Genomic DNA, 19,514 nt, shown 5'->3' on the forward strand with positions numbered 1-19,514 from the left:
GAGGAGAGGAGAGGAGAGGAGAGGAGGAGAGGAGAGGAGAGGAGAGGAGAGGAGAGGAGAGGAGAGGAGAGGAGAGGAGAGGAGAGGAGAGGAGAGGAGAGGAGAGGAGAGGAGAGAGGAGAGGAGAGGAGAGGAGAGGAGAGGAGAGGAGAGGAGAGGAGAGGGGATCGGTACCTTGACCCTGAAATACAAAGTCAGTTACCAAGCAGAGGGTGGAAATAAGAGTGAATAAAGAGGAGGACTAGAAGTAACACAAGGACAAATGTTGAAGGGTATTGGGTATTTGGTGGCAGTAGAATATAGTAATTTTGTACATCAATATCATATACTTTAAGATGCTGGGGAGGGGGTGCTGGAGTGGGTAGAACTTGCACACCGCCAGAGCAGGTTTGATTCCTGGCATCCCATATGGTCCGCTGAGCACGGCCAGGAGTAATTCCTGAGTGCATGAACTAGGAATAACCCCTGTGCAAAGCCGGGTGTGACCGAAAAAAGCAAAAAAAAAAAAAGGCTGGGGAGATATGCAGCAGACAAGACTCTTCCTTTGCATGTAGCTGACCCATGTTCAACCCTCCCGTGTGGTCCCCTGAGTCCCGCCAGGAGTGATAGCTAATCGGAGTCAAAAGCAAAGGCTGAACACGGCTGGGTGTGCCCCCTTGCTGCACCCTCCAAAACAGGGATAAAACATGTTGTAAAATACAATAAAATGTCAAAAGTATTAAAAGTAAGACAAACAAGCAATCATTAAAAGAAACAGAAACTGTTAACACTATTGTAGCTGTGTTACCTAGATTATCTTAACAAAAATTAAAATGGTAAAGAAACATGGAAATATCAAGGTAATAAAGTTTACAGACAGAAAGTGTTGGAACTCAAGTTCTGTACTAAATGGAGCCCTGGAAAGTAACGCATACTCCAGTTTTCATTCATCAAATCCTTTTTCAAATGCACCAGGGAGACCTTTTGTCACTAGAATTATCTTGTAATTAGATTCCAATTGAGTTAAGACTTTTGAGTATTATATTGATTTAAGTAGGTCCCACCTGCACTCAAATATCAGCAAACACTCAGTTGATGTTTCCATAATCAAGGGTAGTGATGATGGTTTCTTTCTCCTAAGAAATAGCAGCTCACAGATAATAAGCAAATTTGGACCACAAAACAATAAAAAGCAACGTACTTTAAATTTTGTGGGGAGTAAGAACAATAGCTATTAACTCGCCCACTGTTTCCTTCACTTTTTGTTATGGAAATTTTCAAACAGGAACAAAAGTAGAAAGAATAGTAGAATGAATCCTGATGTACTTCGTGAATCACTTAGTTTCAACAAGTGGCAGTGAAGTGCTAATCTTATTTTCACAAAACTCCCACCCACCTTCCCCCAACCCCAGATTATTTTAAAGCAAATCTCAGGCATCACATCCTCTCATCAAGAAATTCTTTAGCATGTTTCTCTAAAGCAAAGGACATCTGTCATAGCCACAAAAAATATCTTTTAAAATTTAGCAATCATTCTCTTGGGCCAGAGACATTACAGTACAGGGGGTAAAACAGCCCACTCAGTTCCTTCCCCAGGCACCAAATATGGTCCCCAAAGTACTGATAAGTGTGACTCCTGAGCATAGATCCAAGAGTAGATGAGTAATACCAAATATGGACTTCAATCCTCCCCTCAAATAAATAAACGATTCTCTAGATGCATGCCTAAAGTAGATAATGGACCAAACGTGATGACCTCTCAGTGTCTGTGTTGCAATCTATAGTGCTCAAAAGTAGAGAGAGTATGGGGAATATTGTCTGCCATAGAGGCAGGGGGAGGGTGGGAAAGGGGGGGTATACCCGGGATGTTGGTGGTGGGGAATGTGCACTGGTGGAGGGATGGGTGTTTGATCATTGTGAGATTGTAACCCAAACATGAAAGCTTGTAACTATCTCACGGTGATTGAATAAAATTTTTAAAAAATTAAATAAATAAATAAACAATTCTCAAAATTATCAAATATCCAGCCAAGGTTCAAATATCTTTTATAAAGTAGGTTACTGTTTGAATAATAGCCCACTTTTACAGCTAAAAACTTTAGTAACCAAATACAGCTCACACTAGATTTTAGTTCAACCAAAATATGAAGCAGAGTACCTTTGAGGTGCCTTCTGAAGAGTAAGTTACTTACAATTCATTTACAGTAACCAAAATTATGAAGTAAATTAATGGCAAAATCCAATCCATCAAGAAAAATTCTATTGAGAAAAAAATTTAATTATGTTCATCACTTAGTCTAGATTATAACCATTTCTAGTTAGGTAAAATAATTCAGCACAAAATTCATGTGCTCCTTCTTGTGTTTTGTTCTGTTTGGGGCTACACCCAGCAATGTTCAGAGATTACTCCTAATTCTGCTTCTAGGCAGTACTCCTGGTAGTCCTCATGGGGACACCTGGTGGTCCATATGAGGTGCCTGGGACCTGGGTTGGCAGCAAGCCAGACGAGTGCCCTACCCACTATACTAGGGCTCCAGCCCCTATATGTTTTCATCTTTTGTCTTCCTTTTTTCCTCCCTCCCTCCCTCCCTCCCTGCTTTATCCTAGCAGTGCTCAGGGCTTACTCACAGCTCTGCACTCAGAGATCACTCCTGCCTCTGGGCTTAGGGGACCATATGGAGTACCATGTGTTGAACCCGAGGCAGCCTCAGTCAAGGCAAACACCTTACCTTTTGTATTATCCCTCTGCCCCTTCCCTCCTTCCCTCCTTCTCTCCTTCCCTACTTCCCTCCCTCCCTCCAGCCCTCCTTTCTCTCTCCTTCTCTCCCTTCCTTCCTTCCTTCCTTCCTTCCTTCCTTCCTTCCTTCCTTCCTTCCTTCCTTCCTTCCTTCCTTCCTTCCTTTCTCTCTTCCTTTCTTTTTTCTTCTTCTTTCTTTCTTTCTTTCTTTCTTTCTTTCTTTCTTTCTTTCTTTCTTTCTTTCTTTCTTTCTTTCTTTCTTTCTTTCTTTCTTTCTTCCTCTCTCCCTCCCTCTCTCCATCCCTCTCTGCCTTCCTCCCTCTCTCCCACCCTTTCTTTCTTTCTTTCTTTCTTTCTTTCTTTCTTTCTTTCTTTCTTTCTTTCTTTCTTTCTTTCTTTCTTTCTTTCTTTCTTTCTTTCTTTCTTTCTTTCTTTCTGTCCTTTCTTTTCCTTCTTTCTTTTCTCCTTTTCTTTTTCTCTCTTTCTTTCTTCCTTTTTCCTCCCTCCCTTCCTTCCTTCTTCCCTCCCTCCCTCCCTCCCTCCCTCCATTCCTTCCTTCCTTCGTTCCTTCCTTCCTTCCTTACTTCCATCCTCCCTTCCTCCCTCCTTCCTTCCTTTCTTTCTTTCTTTCTGTCTTTCTTTCTGTTTTTCTTTCATTCTTTCTTTTTACTTCTTTCTTTCCTCCTTTTCTCTTTATTTCTTTCTTCCTTTTTCCTCCCTTCCTTCCTTCCTTCCATCCTCCCTTCCGCCCTTCTTTCTTTCTTTCCTTCTTTCTTTCTTTCTTTATCTTTTTTTTCCTTTTTCTTCCCTCCCTCCCTTCCTTCTTTCCTTCTTTCTTCCTTTTGTTATTTCTTTCCATCTTTTATCTTATTTTTTCCTCCCTCATTCCTTCGTTCCCTCCCTTCCTTCTTTCCTTCTTCCCTCCCTTACTTCCTTACTTCCTCCCTTTCTCCCTCCCTCCCTCCCTTCCTTCCTTTTTTCCATATTTATCTTCCTTTTTCCTCGCTCCCTCCTTCCCTCTCTTCCTTCTTTCCTCCCTCCCTCCCTTCCTTCCTCCCTCCCTCTCTTTTCTTTCTTCTTTCTTTCTTTCTTTCTTTCTTTCTTTCTTTCTTTCTTTCTTTCTTTCTTTCTTTCTTTCTTTCTTTCACTTTCGTTTTTTGGCCACTTCCAGTGGTGCTCCGAAATATTCCTGACTTTCATGCTCAAGAGTGATCCCTACTGGAGCTCAGGGGAGCCCATGCTATGCAGAGATTTGAATCTAGCTGCAAGGCAACTGTCTTAATTCTTAGCCTCTCTCCAGCCCCTCTTTTAAATGGCCATCACAGTTAATAGCTTATCCCCAAATCACTTTCTTCTACTTCCAGATCTCCACAACTTTACCCCAATACAGCCTGCCTACAAAACTATATTTTTCAAACCACTCTCTGTCCTAGTCCCTGTGAATCAAGTTGTCATAAACGTAAGTCCTCTCAATGTCCCCCACATTTCCTACCAATCGTCCCAGCAAAGTTTTACAGAGGAAATAAGTTGTTGTCACATTTCCCCACCTCCTTTAATAAAAATTGGGGAACCATGCCCTGCAGTGCTCAGGGATTACTCCTGATTCTGTGTTCAGTGCTCACTCCCAGAGGGCTCTGGAGACTCTATGGAGGTAAGAGGATGGAAAATGAGTCTGCCGCATGGAAGGCAAATGTCTTGCCTGTTGTACTATCATTCCAACTCTGTCAAAGAATTCTCTCTGAGTAGAGGGAAGGAAGGTGGAGATTAAACGGCATTGTAATTACTTCTAAATTAGTCTTTAGTCCCTGTGACATTTGTCTTCTGGCCAATTAAAGAAACCAGGGAAATAATAAGATTAGTATGGGAAAAAATATAGTGTGCCTTTCACAGATCTTTCTACTGTTCTTATTAAATTGAGCAGGCTTTGCTGTGAATGGAAGTGCCAGAGGTGCCTACCTGGGGTCATTATTCTTTGAGCTTCGGTAGTGTGACTTCAATTCCCACAGCCCCTGCTGTGGCAGGAATAAAGTAAACAACCAGCCAATTGCTGGAGACCAGTTTTAGTTAGTCAGGGACAAGGACTAGAATATGGAAAGGAGTTACAGACATTTCGTCTAGGGTGATGTGTTTTTAAGTAAAAATCAGGACAAATTATGCACATGTCAAAATTCTATGTCCCCAAGCAAAGCAATCAACGGAGCCCTTTTTTATTCATTGGAAAATAAATAGGTCTCCAATGCTTAAAAGAGTTGCAATTAATCAGCCAGTGATTGCAACAATCTATCCCATAGCTGTTATTTATTTAGAAATTTCTGTGAACCCATAGTCTAGAGACCTATTGTCACAGAGCAAATCACCCTCAAATGTAATCGCTTCAAATACAATCTGTTCTTAACCCTTCTGGTTTTGTGTGTTGGCTTATCTGGGACGCTCTTGGGGATCTCTCACGTAGTTGTAATCAAATGGCGAGTGTGAGTATAGCCACCAGAGGACTAAATTGGGCTAGAGGGTCAAGAAGGCTCACCTACAAAACAGATGGGATGTGATCATGGTCTGGTGAGTTGGAATTGTTCTCACTTGAGATTCACTTTAATCACCTGAGATTGTTTCCTGTAATTGGCCTTTCCACATGACTTGGGCTCAGTGGTAGACCACACCCAGTTCAGAGTGTACTAGAGTGGGCTTGTACTAACTCATGAGAACCAATCGTGAAATTTCTAAGAAGTTTACATGCTATGTTAAACACAGGAATAATTCAAGATTAAAGTACATAAACTCGGAGCAGGAGAGAAAGGACACGGATTAAAGTGCTCGCCTTGCACACATCCGAAAGAACAAAAGCAACTGGTGTTGGCGTGGATGTGGGGAGAAAGGGACCCTCCTACACTGCTGGTAGAAATGCAGACTGGTTCAGCCCTTTTGGAAAACAATATGAACGCTTCTCAAAAAATTAGAAACTGAGCTCCCATTTGACCCACAATACCACTTCTGAGAATATATCCTGGAGAGGCAAAAAAGTATAGTCGAAATGACATCTGCACTTGTATGTTCATCACAGCACTGTTTACAATAGTAAGAATCTGGAAAGAACCCGAGTGCCTTGAGAACAGACGACTGATTAAAGTAATTTTGGTACATCTACACAGTGGAATATTATGTAGCTGTTAGAAAAGATGAAGTCATGAAGTGATTCATATAAGTGAATCAACATGGAAAGTATCATGCTAAGTGAAATGAGTCAGAAAGAGAGAGACAGACATAGAAAGATTGCACTCATCTGTGGAATATAAAATAACAGAATGGGAGACTAACACCCAAGAATAGTAGAAATAAGTACCAGGAGGTTTGCTCCACGGCTTGGAAGCTGGCCTCACATCCTCAGGGAAAAGGCAGCTCAAAGAGAGAAGGGAAAACCAAGTAAAATGTGGTTGGAGGACCCTCTCAGGATGGGAGATGCGTGCTGAAAGTAGACTATAGATTGAACATGATGGCCACTCGATACCCCTATTGCAAACCACAACACCCAAAAGGAGAGAGAGAACAAAAGGAATGCCCTGCCACAGAGGCGGGGTGGGTGGGAGGGATACTGAGATCATAGGTAGTGGAGAATGGGCACTGGTGGAGGGATGTGTACTCGAGCATTGTATGACTTAAACACAAGCAAGAAAATTTGTAAATCTGTAACTGTACCCTCACAGTGATTCACTAATAAAAAAATACATTTTTTTAAAAAGTGTTCACCTTGCATGTTCTGGACCCCAATTAAAATATCCAGTACCACATGAGGTCCCCCAAGCATCACTAGGAATGGCCCCCAGCCAGGAATAAGCCCTGAGAATAGCCAAATTCATCTCCAGAAACAAAAAATAAAATACAAATATAAAGGAACAGCCCCAACTAAATGTAGTGATAGGGTCAGAGAGATAATACAGAAAGTGCAATGTAGATCTTGCATGTAATTGACCCTGATTTGATCCTAGCACCACAAATTGTTTCCCAATCTTCACCAGGGTCACTCGAGAGTATAGAGGAAAGAATAGCCTCTGTATACTACTGGGGGTGACTCCCAAACCAAACAAGAACAAAAGCACAAACGTCTAATTAAATTATATTCCAGACAATGGCAACACTCAAAACTAAAATCCGGCATTATTTTATTACATTTTAATAGTGAATGCTTTTGCAATTATTTCCATCTACTATATCTATCTGTGCATCTCTTATTCACTTCATAGTCTGTAACTGATATTATAGCTGAGATTTCACCATGTGGAGGGGAGGATGTAATAGTGACACACCAAGGAAATCCGCAAATGTCTTTGTTTGCTTATTTGGCTTTGATTTCTTGAGATGGCTGTTGAATAAGAATCCCTGAGTGAAGGAAACAAAGTCCGGTCCTCTAGCAAGTTAGCCCCATAGTTGGTAGGGTCACTACCACCACATTCTGTTGGGCCAAGTCACAAACCAGGTTTATCAACTTCTAATTGACGAGGAAGGATGAATTCATGGTGGGTATTTTGGAGACAAGATCTCATAACAAGATGCTTTTTATGCATTTTCTCATCTAATGATCATAGTAACTTTATGTGATGGATACGAATATTATCAACTTCATATATTGTAGATTTATTATACTATTTTGTATAGTATTTCCCTCTAAGAAAGTCAGACACAAGAGAGGTTCTAACCAAGTTTTAGCCCAGACTTATTTATTTAAATAAATAAATATTTGTGGGCCATACCTGGCAATTCTGGGGGCTATTCTTGTCTCTCCTGGAAAGTTGCTCCCAGCAGTGCAGTGCCACAGACTGTACCAAGGCCCCTTGCACATAAAGTACGTGCTCCGCTGTTTACAATAGCCAGAATCTGGAAAAAACCCGAGTGCCCTAGAACAGATGACTGGTTGAAAAAACTTTGATACATCTATACAATGGAATACTATGCAGCTGTTAGAAAAAAAGGAGGTCATGAAGTTTGCATATAAGTGGATCAGCATGGAAAGTATCATGCTAAGTGAAATGAGTCAGAAAGAGACAGACATGGAAAGATTGCACTCATCTGTGGAATATAGAATAATAGACTAGGAGTCTAACACCCAAGAATAGTAGAAATAAGTACCAGGAGGTTGGCTCCATGGCTGGGAGGCTGGTCTCTCATTCTGGGCAACTCAGAGAATGGAACACCAAGTAAAATGTGGTCGGAGGTGATGCGGGGGAAGGGTGACGTGTGCCGAATGTAGACTAGAGACTGAACACAATGGCCACTCAACACCTATATTGCAAACCACAACACCTAATCAGAGAGAGAGAACAAAAGGGAATACCCTGCCATAGTGGCAGTGTGGGGTGGGGGGAGACGGGACTGGGGAGGGTGGGAGGGATGCTGTGTTTACTGGTGGTGGAGAATGGGCACTGGTGAAGGGATGGGTTCTCGAACTTTGTATGGGGGAAACATGAGCACAAACATGTATAAATCTGTAACTGTACCCTCACGGTGATTCACTAATTAAAAATTTAAAAAAAAGAAAAAAGAAAAAAAAAACAAAGCATGTGCTCCAGCCCATTGAGCTATCTCTCCAGCACCCTGACCTATTTTAATCCAGAGCTTGAGTTCTTCAGTCACACTTCCTATCACCTCTTCTGTGCCTTTGTCCCTTTCCCCCTGATTTTGGAGGCTGGAATGAGTACTTTGGAGTAATTTTCCATGACATTCTGGGAATTGCATTTTATCTCCCCATAATTCCTGTCCTATAGCCTGGACACAGGGTAAGTGACACAGAGATGACCAATGTAGTGATAATTTTCCACCAACTTCCTTATTGTGGGGTGCATCTTCACCCGGGTTAAAAAGTTTAGCTCAGAAAAGCCCCCACAGAATTTTGAAATAAGGTTGCCTTTCCCCATTCTGTGACATTAAGTGGTGGCCAGAAACCTGAGCATTTAAATGTGGAAGTTAGCACACCAGGCCAAGGGACTAGAGTACTATCAGGATCATGTTCTTAGTGTTGTCACTAAAAATTACTGTCAAATGCAAGATTATCAAGTATATTCCTATATGTTTTCTTTCTTTATTTTTATTTGAAGCACTGTAATTTGTAATACTATGGATGGCAGGGTTTCATGAACAATATTCCTATATGTTCTCTTCCAGAAATGTATATAGTTTTGCATTTTGAATTTAGGTCAATAATCTATTTTGAGTTACAAAATAGATTAATAAAATAATCTATTTTGAAATAGATTTCAAAAACTTAAATAAATAAATAAATAAATGTGGAAGTTAAAGAGCTTTGCTCCAACCAAGATCTCCCATGCTCATCAGTAACGTTGAAAACTAAAAGGAAAAAAAGTGAATGCAATTTACTTTTCGTTTTATTTATTTATTTTTTTTTCAAACCCAGTGGTATTCAGAAGCTATTTCTGGCTCGGTGCTCAGGGGTGAACCCTGGTAGTACTGGGACAGGGTGCTAGGGAGCCAGCCAGGGATGGCCATGTGCAATGCAAGTGCCTTACCATCTGTACTATCTTTCTGGCCGAACATTTCTCTTGCCTTTACATAGTAATCATTTTCATTAATCTCCTAACTTAGGAAAAAGACAATTCCTCTAAAGCTGATAAACTTGAGAGTTTCTTTTCCAGTTAACGACATTACTGTCAACATCTACCTATTTTCTCTGTTCCTCTGCAGTCAATTTTTTTTTATAAAGTGACTTCTGACAGTTAATTTTCTAAAACTCTCAACCCAATGTGGAGCTTTTCTTGCTGTCATGATTGTTTGTTAACGTTCTCTTCCACAGAGAAAAATCTATTAGCGTGTCTAAGAAAAATGTGTCACTCCGAAGGAGAAGGTCAGCGGGAAACACAGCCCCGTCTATCTCACCTCCCGCTTCCTCCAAGCTGCAACCCCCCTATTGCCCTGACTCATGATTACGGAGCTAGAAGCCATCGAAGTAGGATGACTTTTCTAATTCTCCTAGATCGCTCTTAGCAAAGATCTCCAAGTTAGAGTTTCAGCAAACAAGACAAGTTGAAGAAGTTGATGGCCTTGAGGCCATGTCCTGGACCTTCTACCTAGAAGTAACTGCACCTCAATTTCTTACGATTCTTATGGGAGGAACCCACTTTGTGCAATAAAGCCATGCCTGAGAAGGTGTGGGGGAAAAGAAATCTTTTGTGCACTTAAAAAATAATGATAAGGTGTGCATGTGTGTTGCCAGTCTATGACATGGTGCCTGAGCACATGTTGCTCGCATCGTCCCTTTTGAGATCCAAACTTTTATACTGTAATGCTGGGATATGTACTGGGACTCTCTTTGCCTTTTGAAAAGTCTGAATTCTCTCTTGAGGGTGTTATTCTCTCTCTCACCCTGTCTCTCCCTCTTCTTCCTCAGAACTTCCAAATAAAACCTGTTTTTCCTTCATTGCTCATCTCTTCTTGAAATGTTTTTCTGTGAGGAAAAGGTGAAGACCTGAAAGGCTTGGGTCAGGTGTAGGACTGCCTTGAGTATCTTATTCTCTCTCTCTCTTCAAAACTTCCAAATTAAACTTGTTTTAACTTCTTAAAGCAAAGAAGGGGTTGGAATAATCATTGCATAGGCTGGAGTACATGCTTTCCATTTGAGAGGTCCAGATTCAATCCTCAACACCACATGTTCTCCTAGCACCACTGAGCACTGAGTTCCAGGGCACCATGTTCTGTGGCCCCAAACCAAGACCAAGCAGAAAACACTGGAATGGAGGAAGCACACTTTCTGAATGGTGTCAGACAAAGGGACTTATGGAAATATTTACCAATAGATATCTATGACACAGGACAAATTAGATGAGTCAATCATCCAAGGTCTCTGAAGGAAAAAAATGGAAAGCTTGTAACAAACCGAGATGCATTTATTCAACAGAATCTCCAGAAACTCACTAAGGAACATTGGAGTCCATGGCATGCATTTGAGCTAGAAATCCACTCTCCACAGCTCTGCTAGGTCACAGAATTGTTCCCTTCATCTGGATAAGAGTAGCAGTTACCATTTTTCCTAGATCTCTGGTTTGGAAGAACTACTGTGGTGGGTTTGTCAACCAGCGAACATAGACAGTTCTTATCTTTTCAACTCTGGGTAGTGGAAGATTCACAATGGGCAGTGGTGGCGATTGAGTGCCAGCAGTAACACCACCCTCTCCCCTCCTATGCCCCCCACCCAATTCACGCACAGCTCCAGGAAGATCCTGGTGAATTCTCTGATAAAGAGAACTGTTCCGGGACCTGAGAGATAGTTAAGGCACTTGTGATAGAAACTGAATTCAATCCCCAGAACTGCATTCCCCCAAGCACCACCAGGGGTCACTCCTGAGCACAGAGCCAGAAATAGCCTCTGAGTGCTACTGGGTGTGACCTAAAAGCCCCTCTCAGAAAAAGTTTACTACCTTATTACCTTTTCCTCCAACCTCTTCCCTGATTGGATAGATACTTTGCTCAAAGGAGGATAGAAAAAGGTTTCAAAGGCTAGTAATAGAGGCCGGGAAGATAGCACAATGGGCTGAGTATATGCTTGGCATATAAGAGCCTCAGTTTCAGTCCCTAGCATCACATAGTCGGAAAAACATTGAGGAGCAACCCCCAAGCAGCAAGCCCCTTAACGCTGCTAGGTGTGGTCCCCCTCCCTCATAAAAGTTTAGCAGTACTATTTCTCCAAGAAAACAGACTTTATTTGAACCAGACTAGAAAGCAATTTTTGTCAAAAACAGAAGAGCAATTCGAAGGATAACAGCTAAGTATGACACCTGTAGAGATAGACTAGACAGAAACTTAATGGAAATATCAGAGAAAAAGAAATACACACTCACATAGAGAGAGAAAGAGAGAGAGATAGCCCAAAGACTACACTGGTATGGGAGATTGCTCCACAGTTGGAAGCCTGCCTCATGAGCTGGGGAAGAAGGCAGCTGGGATTGAGAAGGGATCACTGAGTCAATGATGGTTGGAGGGATTGATTGGGATTGGAGATGTGTGGTTAAAATAGATAAAGGACCAAACATGATGGCCTCTCAGTATCTGTATTGCAAACCATAATGCCCAAAAGTAGAGACAGAGCAAGAAAGAAATTGTCTGCCATAGAGGCAGGGGGTGGGAGGGATACAGGGATTATTGGTGGTGGAAAATGTACACTGGTAGAGGGGTGGGTGGTTGATCATTGTATGGCTGAAACTCAATCATGAAAGCTTTGTAACTATATCTCACAGTGATTCATTTTTAAAAAACTAAAAATAAATTGAATAAAGACTCCCCTGGTGGTCAAGGAAAATGCATGCATGTCCAAAACTCCATATTCTTTTTTAATGAATCACCATGAGATAAAGTTACAGACTTACAAAATTTTGTGATTTCATTTCAGTCATACAATGATCAAGTACCCATCCCTCCACCAGTGCCCATTCTCCACCACCACCAACGTTCCCACTATCCCTCCTGCCACTCCCACCCCATTGCCCCCTGCGCTCTGGCAGGCACATTCCCTTTCTCTCTCTCTTCTTTTGGGTGTTTTGGCTTGCGATACAGGTAATGAGTGGCCATCATGTTTGGTCTATAAAGACTCCATATTAAGGTGCAGTATCAGAGGTGTGCACTATAGGGGAAGTAGACGCCGTTGAACTGGACAGTGGTATTTCTTACACAACTCAAACAAGTAATCTTGGGCCAGCTTAAAATCCATAATCTTAAAGGAAACATACATCAAAACCAGGAGACATGACATCTTAACTATTAGGGTGGCTTTTTATCAGAAATAAAGAGATAGCAAATGTAGATGTAGGTATGAAGAATAAAAAGTGAAACCTGGGTCTGGAGAGAGAGTACAGAGGTTAAAGCATTTGCCTTGCATTCCGATAACTCTGGTTCAATACTCAGCATCTGTGGTCCCCTGAACATTTCCAAATGCAGCAATGGAGGTCCGTGAGCACTGGTAATCCCTGGTGCCACCTTTTCTCAGTCCTCTTCATTGGACTGATAGCCTGGCTGGTTAAGAATTGCAGACAGGGCCCACACGAACGGCTCCTCTGCTCCTGAATGACCATGATTCCGGAGGCCCACTAACTAATTTCAGAACTCAGCTGCTTCTTGCAGAAATGTCTCTAGACTGTAAACTAAGCTACGGCCCCATGCCACCCCCAGAGGGGAAAGTTTTTTCTCTCTCAGCCTTTCCTTTTGGCAGCGGCAGCATGGTAACCACCATCTTTTAGAGTGCACTAGACAGAGATATGAGCTTGCAGTGACGCGACTTCTGGCAGAAATTTCTCTGGACTTAATTACTAAATTACCAGAAATCCAAAACCTCATATGTTCTTTATTCTCAACAATGGAAAACAAATTATCAAATGATGCCTTTTCGGCAGGTCTGATTGTTGGGGGAAAATTCCAAATAATAATAGTGAGTTTTCTGTTAAAATATTTAATTTAATCAAAGTAAAGAGAGTAAAGTGAAAATCATCAGTCACACAGGTGGGGGGTGGGATGGAAGGTATACTGGGGTTCTTGGTGGTGGAACATGTGCACTGGTGAAGGGATGGGTTCTTGATCATTGTATGACTGAGACTTAAACCTGAAAGCTTTGTAACTTTTCTCATGGTGATTCAATAAAAACACAGAATTGCAGGCAGGGATTCCAGGTCACCTGAGCACTGCTTAGGAGCCTCATCCCTTCCTAATTTTTAATAACGGTGATACTTGTGAACTTCCGGGGACAACATATGTAAATTGGTGCAACCACTATGGAAAATAGTGTAGAGATTCCTCACAAATTAAGGGCAAGGGATATTACATCAGAGAGGTCAGTTGTACGTGACTGACCTGCATTTGATCTTGGGAACCCTATATGGTACCCCAAGCACCACAAGGAGTGATCCCTGAACTCAGAACCAGGAGTAATCCCTGAATACAGCCAGTTGTGAAGAAAAAAAGGAAAGAAAGAAAGAAAGAAAGAAAGAAAGAAAGAAAGAAAGAAAGAAAGAAAGAAAGAAAGAAAGAAAGAAAGAAAGAAAGAAAGAAAGGAAGGAAGGAAGGAAGGAAGGAAGGAAGGAAGGAAGGAAGGAAGGAAGGAAGGAGGAAGGAAGGAAGGAAGGAAGGAAGGAAGGAAGGAAGGAAGGAAGGAAGGAAGGAAGGAAGGAAGGAAGGAAGGAAGGAAGGAAGGAAGGAAGGAAGGAAGGAAATTAAAAGCAGGAGTCAGAGAGATGGTACAGAGGGTAAGGTGTTTGCCTTGCATGCATCCAATCTAGGTTTGATCCCACTAACCCATATGGTCCCCCAAGCACAGCTAGGATTTATCCCTGAGCACAAAGCCAGGAGTAATCCCTGAGAACTGCCACAGAATGGCCTAAAAGCAAAAATTAAAAGCAAATGGGGGGAGCTGGAGTGATAGCACACCGGGTGGTGCGTTTGCCTTGCATGTGGCCGATCCGGGTTCGATTCCCAGTGTCCCATATGGTCCCCTGAGCACCGCCAGGAGTAATTCTTGAGTGCATGAGCCAGGAGTAACTCCTGTGCATTGCCGAGTGTGACCCAAATAAAAGGCGAAAAAAAAACGAAAAACAAAGCCAACGGGGGTCTTGAACGATAGCAGAGTGGGTAGGGCATTTGCTTTGCATGCAACCTACTTGGGTTCGATTCCCAGCAACCATACAGTCCCCTGAGCACCACCAGGAGTGATTCCTGAGTTGCAAATCAGGAGTAACCCCTGAGCATCGTTGGGTGTGACCCAAAAAGCAAAACAAAAGCAAAACAAAGGGGGGAGAAAAAGCAAATGGGTCAGAGAAATATTACAGGGGTTAATGCACTTGCCTTGCATGTGGCTGAAGCCAGTTTGATACTCAGCACCCCAATGGTCCCCTCATTCGTGGAGCCAGGAGTAGCTCCTAAGCACTCTCGGGTACGGCCCCAAACTCTCCCCTCTAACTAAAAGCAGAAATATTATATGATTCAACAAGCTCACTTGTTTATATTTATCCAAAGAAAATAAATAAAATCACAATCTTGAAAATTGTATCTGTGCTTTTGTTTTACTGCCACCTGCATTTACTTGCCCTGCATTTAGTACAAATACTTAATTTAAGCATTTGTCTCTATTCTTTTATTATTAACCAGTGCTAAACACTGATAGTACTTAATTACAATATAGTAGGAAACACAGACAAAAGCATCAGTACTGAACTGGAGAGATAGTCCTGCTGTTAAGGCAGTTGCCTTGCACGTGGCTAATTCTAATTCCATCCCAGCACAGCATATGGGTCCCCTGAGCACCACCAGTAGTGATCCCTGAGCACAAATGCAGGAGAACGTGAACAACACCAGGTGTGGCCCAACCCCCCTCCCTAAAGAAAAAATGAATATTGATATGATCTAACAATTCTGCCTGTGAGTATTTAGCTGAAATAAATGTAGACACTTACTTGAAAGCATCTGTACCTTAAAATTCACTGCAGCATTCTAGTGGCAAGGCACAGAAACAACCTAATGCCATCAAGGATGAGTAGATAAAGAAATTGTAACAGGTTATAAGTAGATGGATTGATGAGTGGGTGGTTGGATAGAGAAAGAAAGAAAGAAAGAAAGAAAGAAAGAAAGAAGAAAGAAAGAAAGAAAGAAAGAAAGAAAGAAAGAAAGAAAGAAAGAAAGAAAGAAAGAAAGAAAGAAAGGAAGGAAGAAGAAGGAAGGAAGGAAGGAAGGAAGGAAGGAAGGAAGGAAGGAAGGAAGGAAGGAAGGAAGGAAAGAAAGAAAGAAAGAAAGAAAGAAAGAAAGAAAGAAAGAAAGAAAGAAAGAAAGAAAGAAAGAAAGAAAGAAAGAAAGAAAGAAAGAAAGAAAGATATATAAGCAAGAATATTATTCAGTCACAGAAAGAAGAAATCCTTGCTATTTGCAACAACATGGAAGGACTATGAGGGAATTATGCTAAGTGAAGTAAGTTAGACAAGGAAAAATAAAACTACTCTGGTCTTATTTACATGTAGAGTCAAAAATAGTTAAAATCATAGAAGCACAGAGTAGAATGGTGGTTTCCAGGTACTGGAGAAGGGGAAAATGGATGTTTCTAATCAATGAGCCTATCTCAGTATCTGTACTGCAAACCATAATGCCTAAAAGGAGAAAGAGAGAAAGAAGGAAATTGCTATAGAGGCAAGGGGTGGGGTGGGGTGCGGTGGGAGCCACAGGAGGGATATTGGGGACATTGTTGGTGGGAAATGTAACTGGTGGAGGGATAGGTGTTCCATCATTGTGTGACTGAAACTTTATGAAAGCTTTGTAACTGTATCTCACAGTGATTAAAAATAATCAATAGGCTTAAAGGTTTGATTGATAAAGATTACTAATGGTGAGAAGGGATGAACAGAAACTTCCTTAAAGAAGAAATACAAATGGCCAAAAGCCACATGAAAATATGCTTGGCATCACTAATCATTGGACAGATCCAACTCAAAACAACAATGAGATATTATGTCGTGCCAAAGAGACTGGCATACATCAAAAAGAACAGAACCAACAAGTGTGCTGGTGTAGATGCAGGGGTGAAAGGGAACCTCATTGACTGCTGGTGAGAATATCGACTGATCTAGCATTTCTGAAAACAATATGCACATTCCTAAAAAGTCTGGGAGGACACTGGCACCCCTATGTTCCTTGCAGCACTATGCACAATAGCCAAAATCTAGAAACAACCAAAGTGTTCAAAAATAGATGAGTGGATATAGAAACTATGGTACATATACAGAGTGGAATATTACTCAGCAATAAGCAAAGATAAAAATCAAGCAATTTTCAAAAAAATCAAGCAATTTTTTGCTACATGGATTGATATGGATGGACCGTGCTGAATGAAGTTAGTCAGAGGGAGAGATATGGACACAACATTACCTCTCTCATATGCAGGATATAAAGAAACATAATAGTTGAAGAACAAATGCCCAATGGCAATGGAAACAAAGAACCTGAGAACTGATATTCAGTAGAAAACATTCAACTTAGAGAGGGTGTGATGGGGGATAGAACAGAGAGGAGGCAATGACTATAGTGGAGAGAACTGTGCTGGGAGGAGGAGGTGGTGATGAAAGGTGGTAAAGTGTTCTGTGAAAAACCCTGTAAATCACAGTGCAAAAAAATATTAAAAAGTCACCTCTTATAGAGGCAGACTGGTAGGTGGGAGGCAAAGGTGGGTATTGGTGGAGGGAAGTGGACACTGATGAAGGGATTGATGTGGAAATACTATACACCTGTTACCCAATCATAAATAACTTTGCAGTTTCATAGCGACTAAATCATAAATTAAATAAGAAAAAACAAAATGACTAAGGGGTCAGACAGTACAGTTAAGGCACTTGCTGGCCCCGGTCTGATTCTCGGTATCACAAAGACTCATCGAAGAGCCAAGAGTAGCCTCCATGCATCATAGCCAGGTGTAACCTTCCCCCCCCCAAAAAAAAAGATGAATAAATTCTACAGATCTTCGAACAACACAGTACCTAGATTCAATAATAATGTGCACTCAAAATTTGTCAAGAGTGGATCTCATGCAAAGTGCTTTAATTGCAATAAGATAAAACTAAAAGAAGAAAAAAGGTAAGTTCAACATTTCTAGTGACCTAGGGAAAGAATACAGAGTAAGTGCTAGCGTGTAAAGGGTTTCTTTTTGGAGTGATTACAATGTTCTGGAGCTTACAATTTGCAGAGTCTAGTGAATATACTAAAAACGACAGAGTTAAATACACTAAATGGGTGGATTTAATGATAGGTGAATATCTCCATAAAAATTCCCAACTACACTGAAATAGCAATTTCTGTTTATAAAATCATCAAAGACCCAAAAGTCTAATAACATTCTGTGCTGATGAAAGTGATCTGAAACAGGCACTTTCATATAACTTGCAAAGTGGAAGTACAAATTTGTGTAAATATTACAGAGAGCATTTTGACACCATCAAAGATATGACTGACACAATAATTCTAATTTTAAGAATTTTTGATTCAAATAAAACCCACATGTTCCAAGTTCATTATAACATCTCCCCTAAAAAATTCCATACGTGGTCAAATGGGAGCTTAAATTCTAGTTTTTTGAGAAACGTCCATATTGTTTTCCAAAAAGGCTGGACCAGTCAGCATTCCCACCAGCAGTGATATTGTATGACTGAAACGTAATCACGAACGTTTGTAAGTCTGTAACTGTCTCTCATGGTGATTCATTAAAATAAGTTTTTTTAAAAAAAATTCCGTAATGGTATTAACAAATTACAAACCATGCATAGTAAACAAGTTAAAGAAATGAATTATGGTGTATCGTTGCAATATTATACAATGCAGGAAAAAGAAAGGAGGAAGATTTTTATATACTAATATGATGATTTCTTTAACATTGTTAAGATGAAAATTCAGAAGGTGCAGAATGGCATTATAGCATGCTGCACTAGGGTCCAAAACAAGGGAGGGGAAATACATACATAAAATATATACATTCATGTTTATATATAATATAAATATATATCCGTATAGATGCACAAAACATTTCTGTGGACAGTAATTGAAAGGTTGAGGTCAAAGTAGGGAGATGTTATACTCAATAATATTTTTGGGGGGGCCACACCTGGCAGTGCTCATGGTCTCTACACTTACGGATCCTTCCTGATGGTGCCCAACACCCATGTAGTGCAAAGAATCAAACCCTGGACTCTTGCAAGCAAAACATATGTTCCAGACACTTTAGCTCTCTCCGTAGCCGCTTTACTGCATGTCATTTTATTTTTAATATTTGAATTATGTGAGGGATTAGTATTAGGCATGAAAACTTAGAAAATTAAAACCTAGGTAGGAAAATAATTATCGAAAGTGTCTAAAATGTAAAGCATTATGAAGTTCCCTTTAAAGTTACATAAAGCTAAACAAAGCCACTAGCCATCCTAACTTCTCTTGCTCTCACCATCAACAACAGCTTCTAAAATTGGATTGTTGTCAGGTAGATTTTTTTACAGAGGTTTGACCAATCACTATTCTTGGGTGAAGGAGACGAATTAACAGACATTTCATTATTTCTCAAATGTGTCCAAACCGACTTACCGTCGCTTATAGTAATATTAGCCAGATCCACAATCTTATCAGGAAGTCCATGAAGCAATCTGCACTGTTTAAACTTGGGTTTTTCCCACTGAGATTTGCCAGTTTTGATACTGATTGAGCTGAAAGAGAGGAGAGAGGAATGAAAAAAAAGCATATGCTTGTTGCAACATGCTTGTTTTGCAGAGACCGGAGAGAGTCTGGCACAAGACTCGCAACATCCAGCCGAGCAAGTCTCCATGCAAAGATTTTGCCCCTTTATGCTCTTTCCTTTTCCGTAGACCGAATTTAAGAGGAAATTCCCATCTCCCATCGGGATGCTATTTCTATCTAGCTCATCCACTGCAATTAGCACAGCGCCCTCTGTAGCTCACTGGCCCTCATTATCCATTTACCCACCCCTGGGGCTTTATCCAATTCAGCTAGTTTCCTGTCAGGTACGCTAACCCGCTAACCCGTTACTGAGCGCCTAGTGTGCTCTAGGACCGGAAATCGGATGTGCAGACACACAAGGGGCTTATTCAGAGAGTTTGGAACTTGATGCTCGGAGACTGTAACTGCAACTTTCTTGTTTAGTCAAGAAAGGGAGAAGAAGAGCTGGATAAAGAAAAAGAAATCTATTCAAACACCCAGCCAAGAAGAACTTTCATTTTGCAGCGTTGGAGCTGAGCGGGACACTAAAAGCACAGAGATAGAGTAAACCATCCTGTCTCTGCGG

General features: G+C 41.0%; 1 protein-coding gene across 1 annotated transcript in view; it reads right to left on the minus strand.

The window, feature by feature from the left end:
- ADGRG4 (adhesion G protein-coupled receptor G4) overlaps positions 1-19,514 on the minus strand; it is a 152,646-nt gene that overhangs the window by 79,252 nt on the left and 53,880 nt on the right. Inside the window, exon 10 of the mRNA XM_004606657.2 lies at positions 18,800-18,918. Within this exon, the coding sequence (XP_004606714.2) occupies positions 18,800-18,918 (119 nt within the window). The remainder of the gene's footprint in view (positions 1-18,799; positions 18,919-19,514) is intronic.

Source organism: Sorex araneus, chromosome X, assembly GCF_027595985.1.
Source record: "Sorex araneus isolate mSorAra2 chromosome X, mSorAra2.pri, whole genome shotgun sequence".
NCBI lineage: Eukaryota > Metazoa > Chordata > Mammalia > Eulipotyphla > Soricidae > Sorex > Sorex araneus.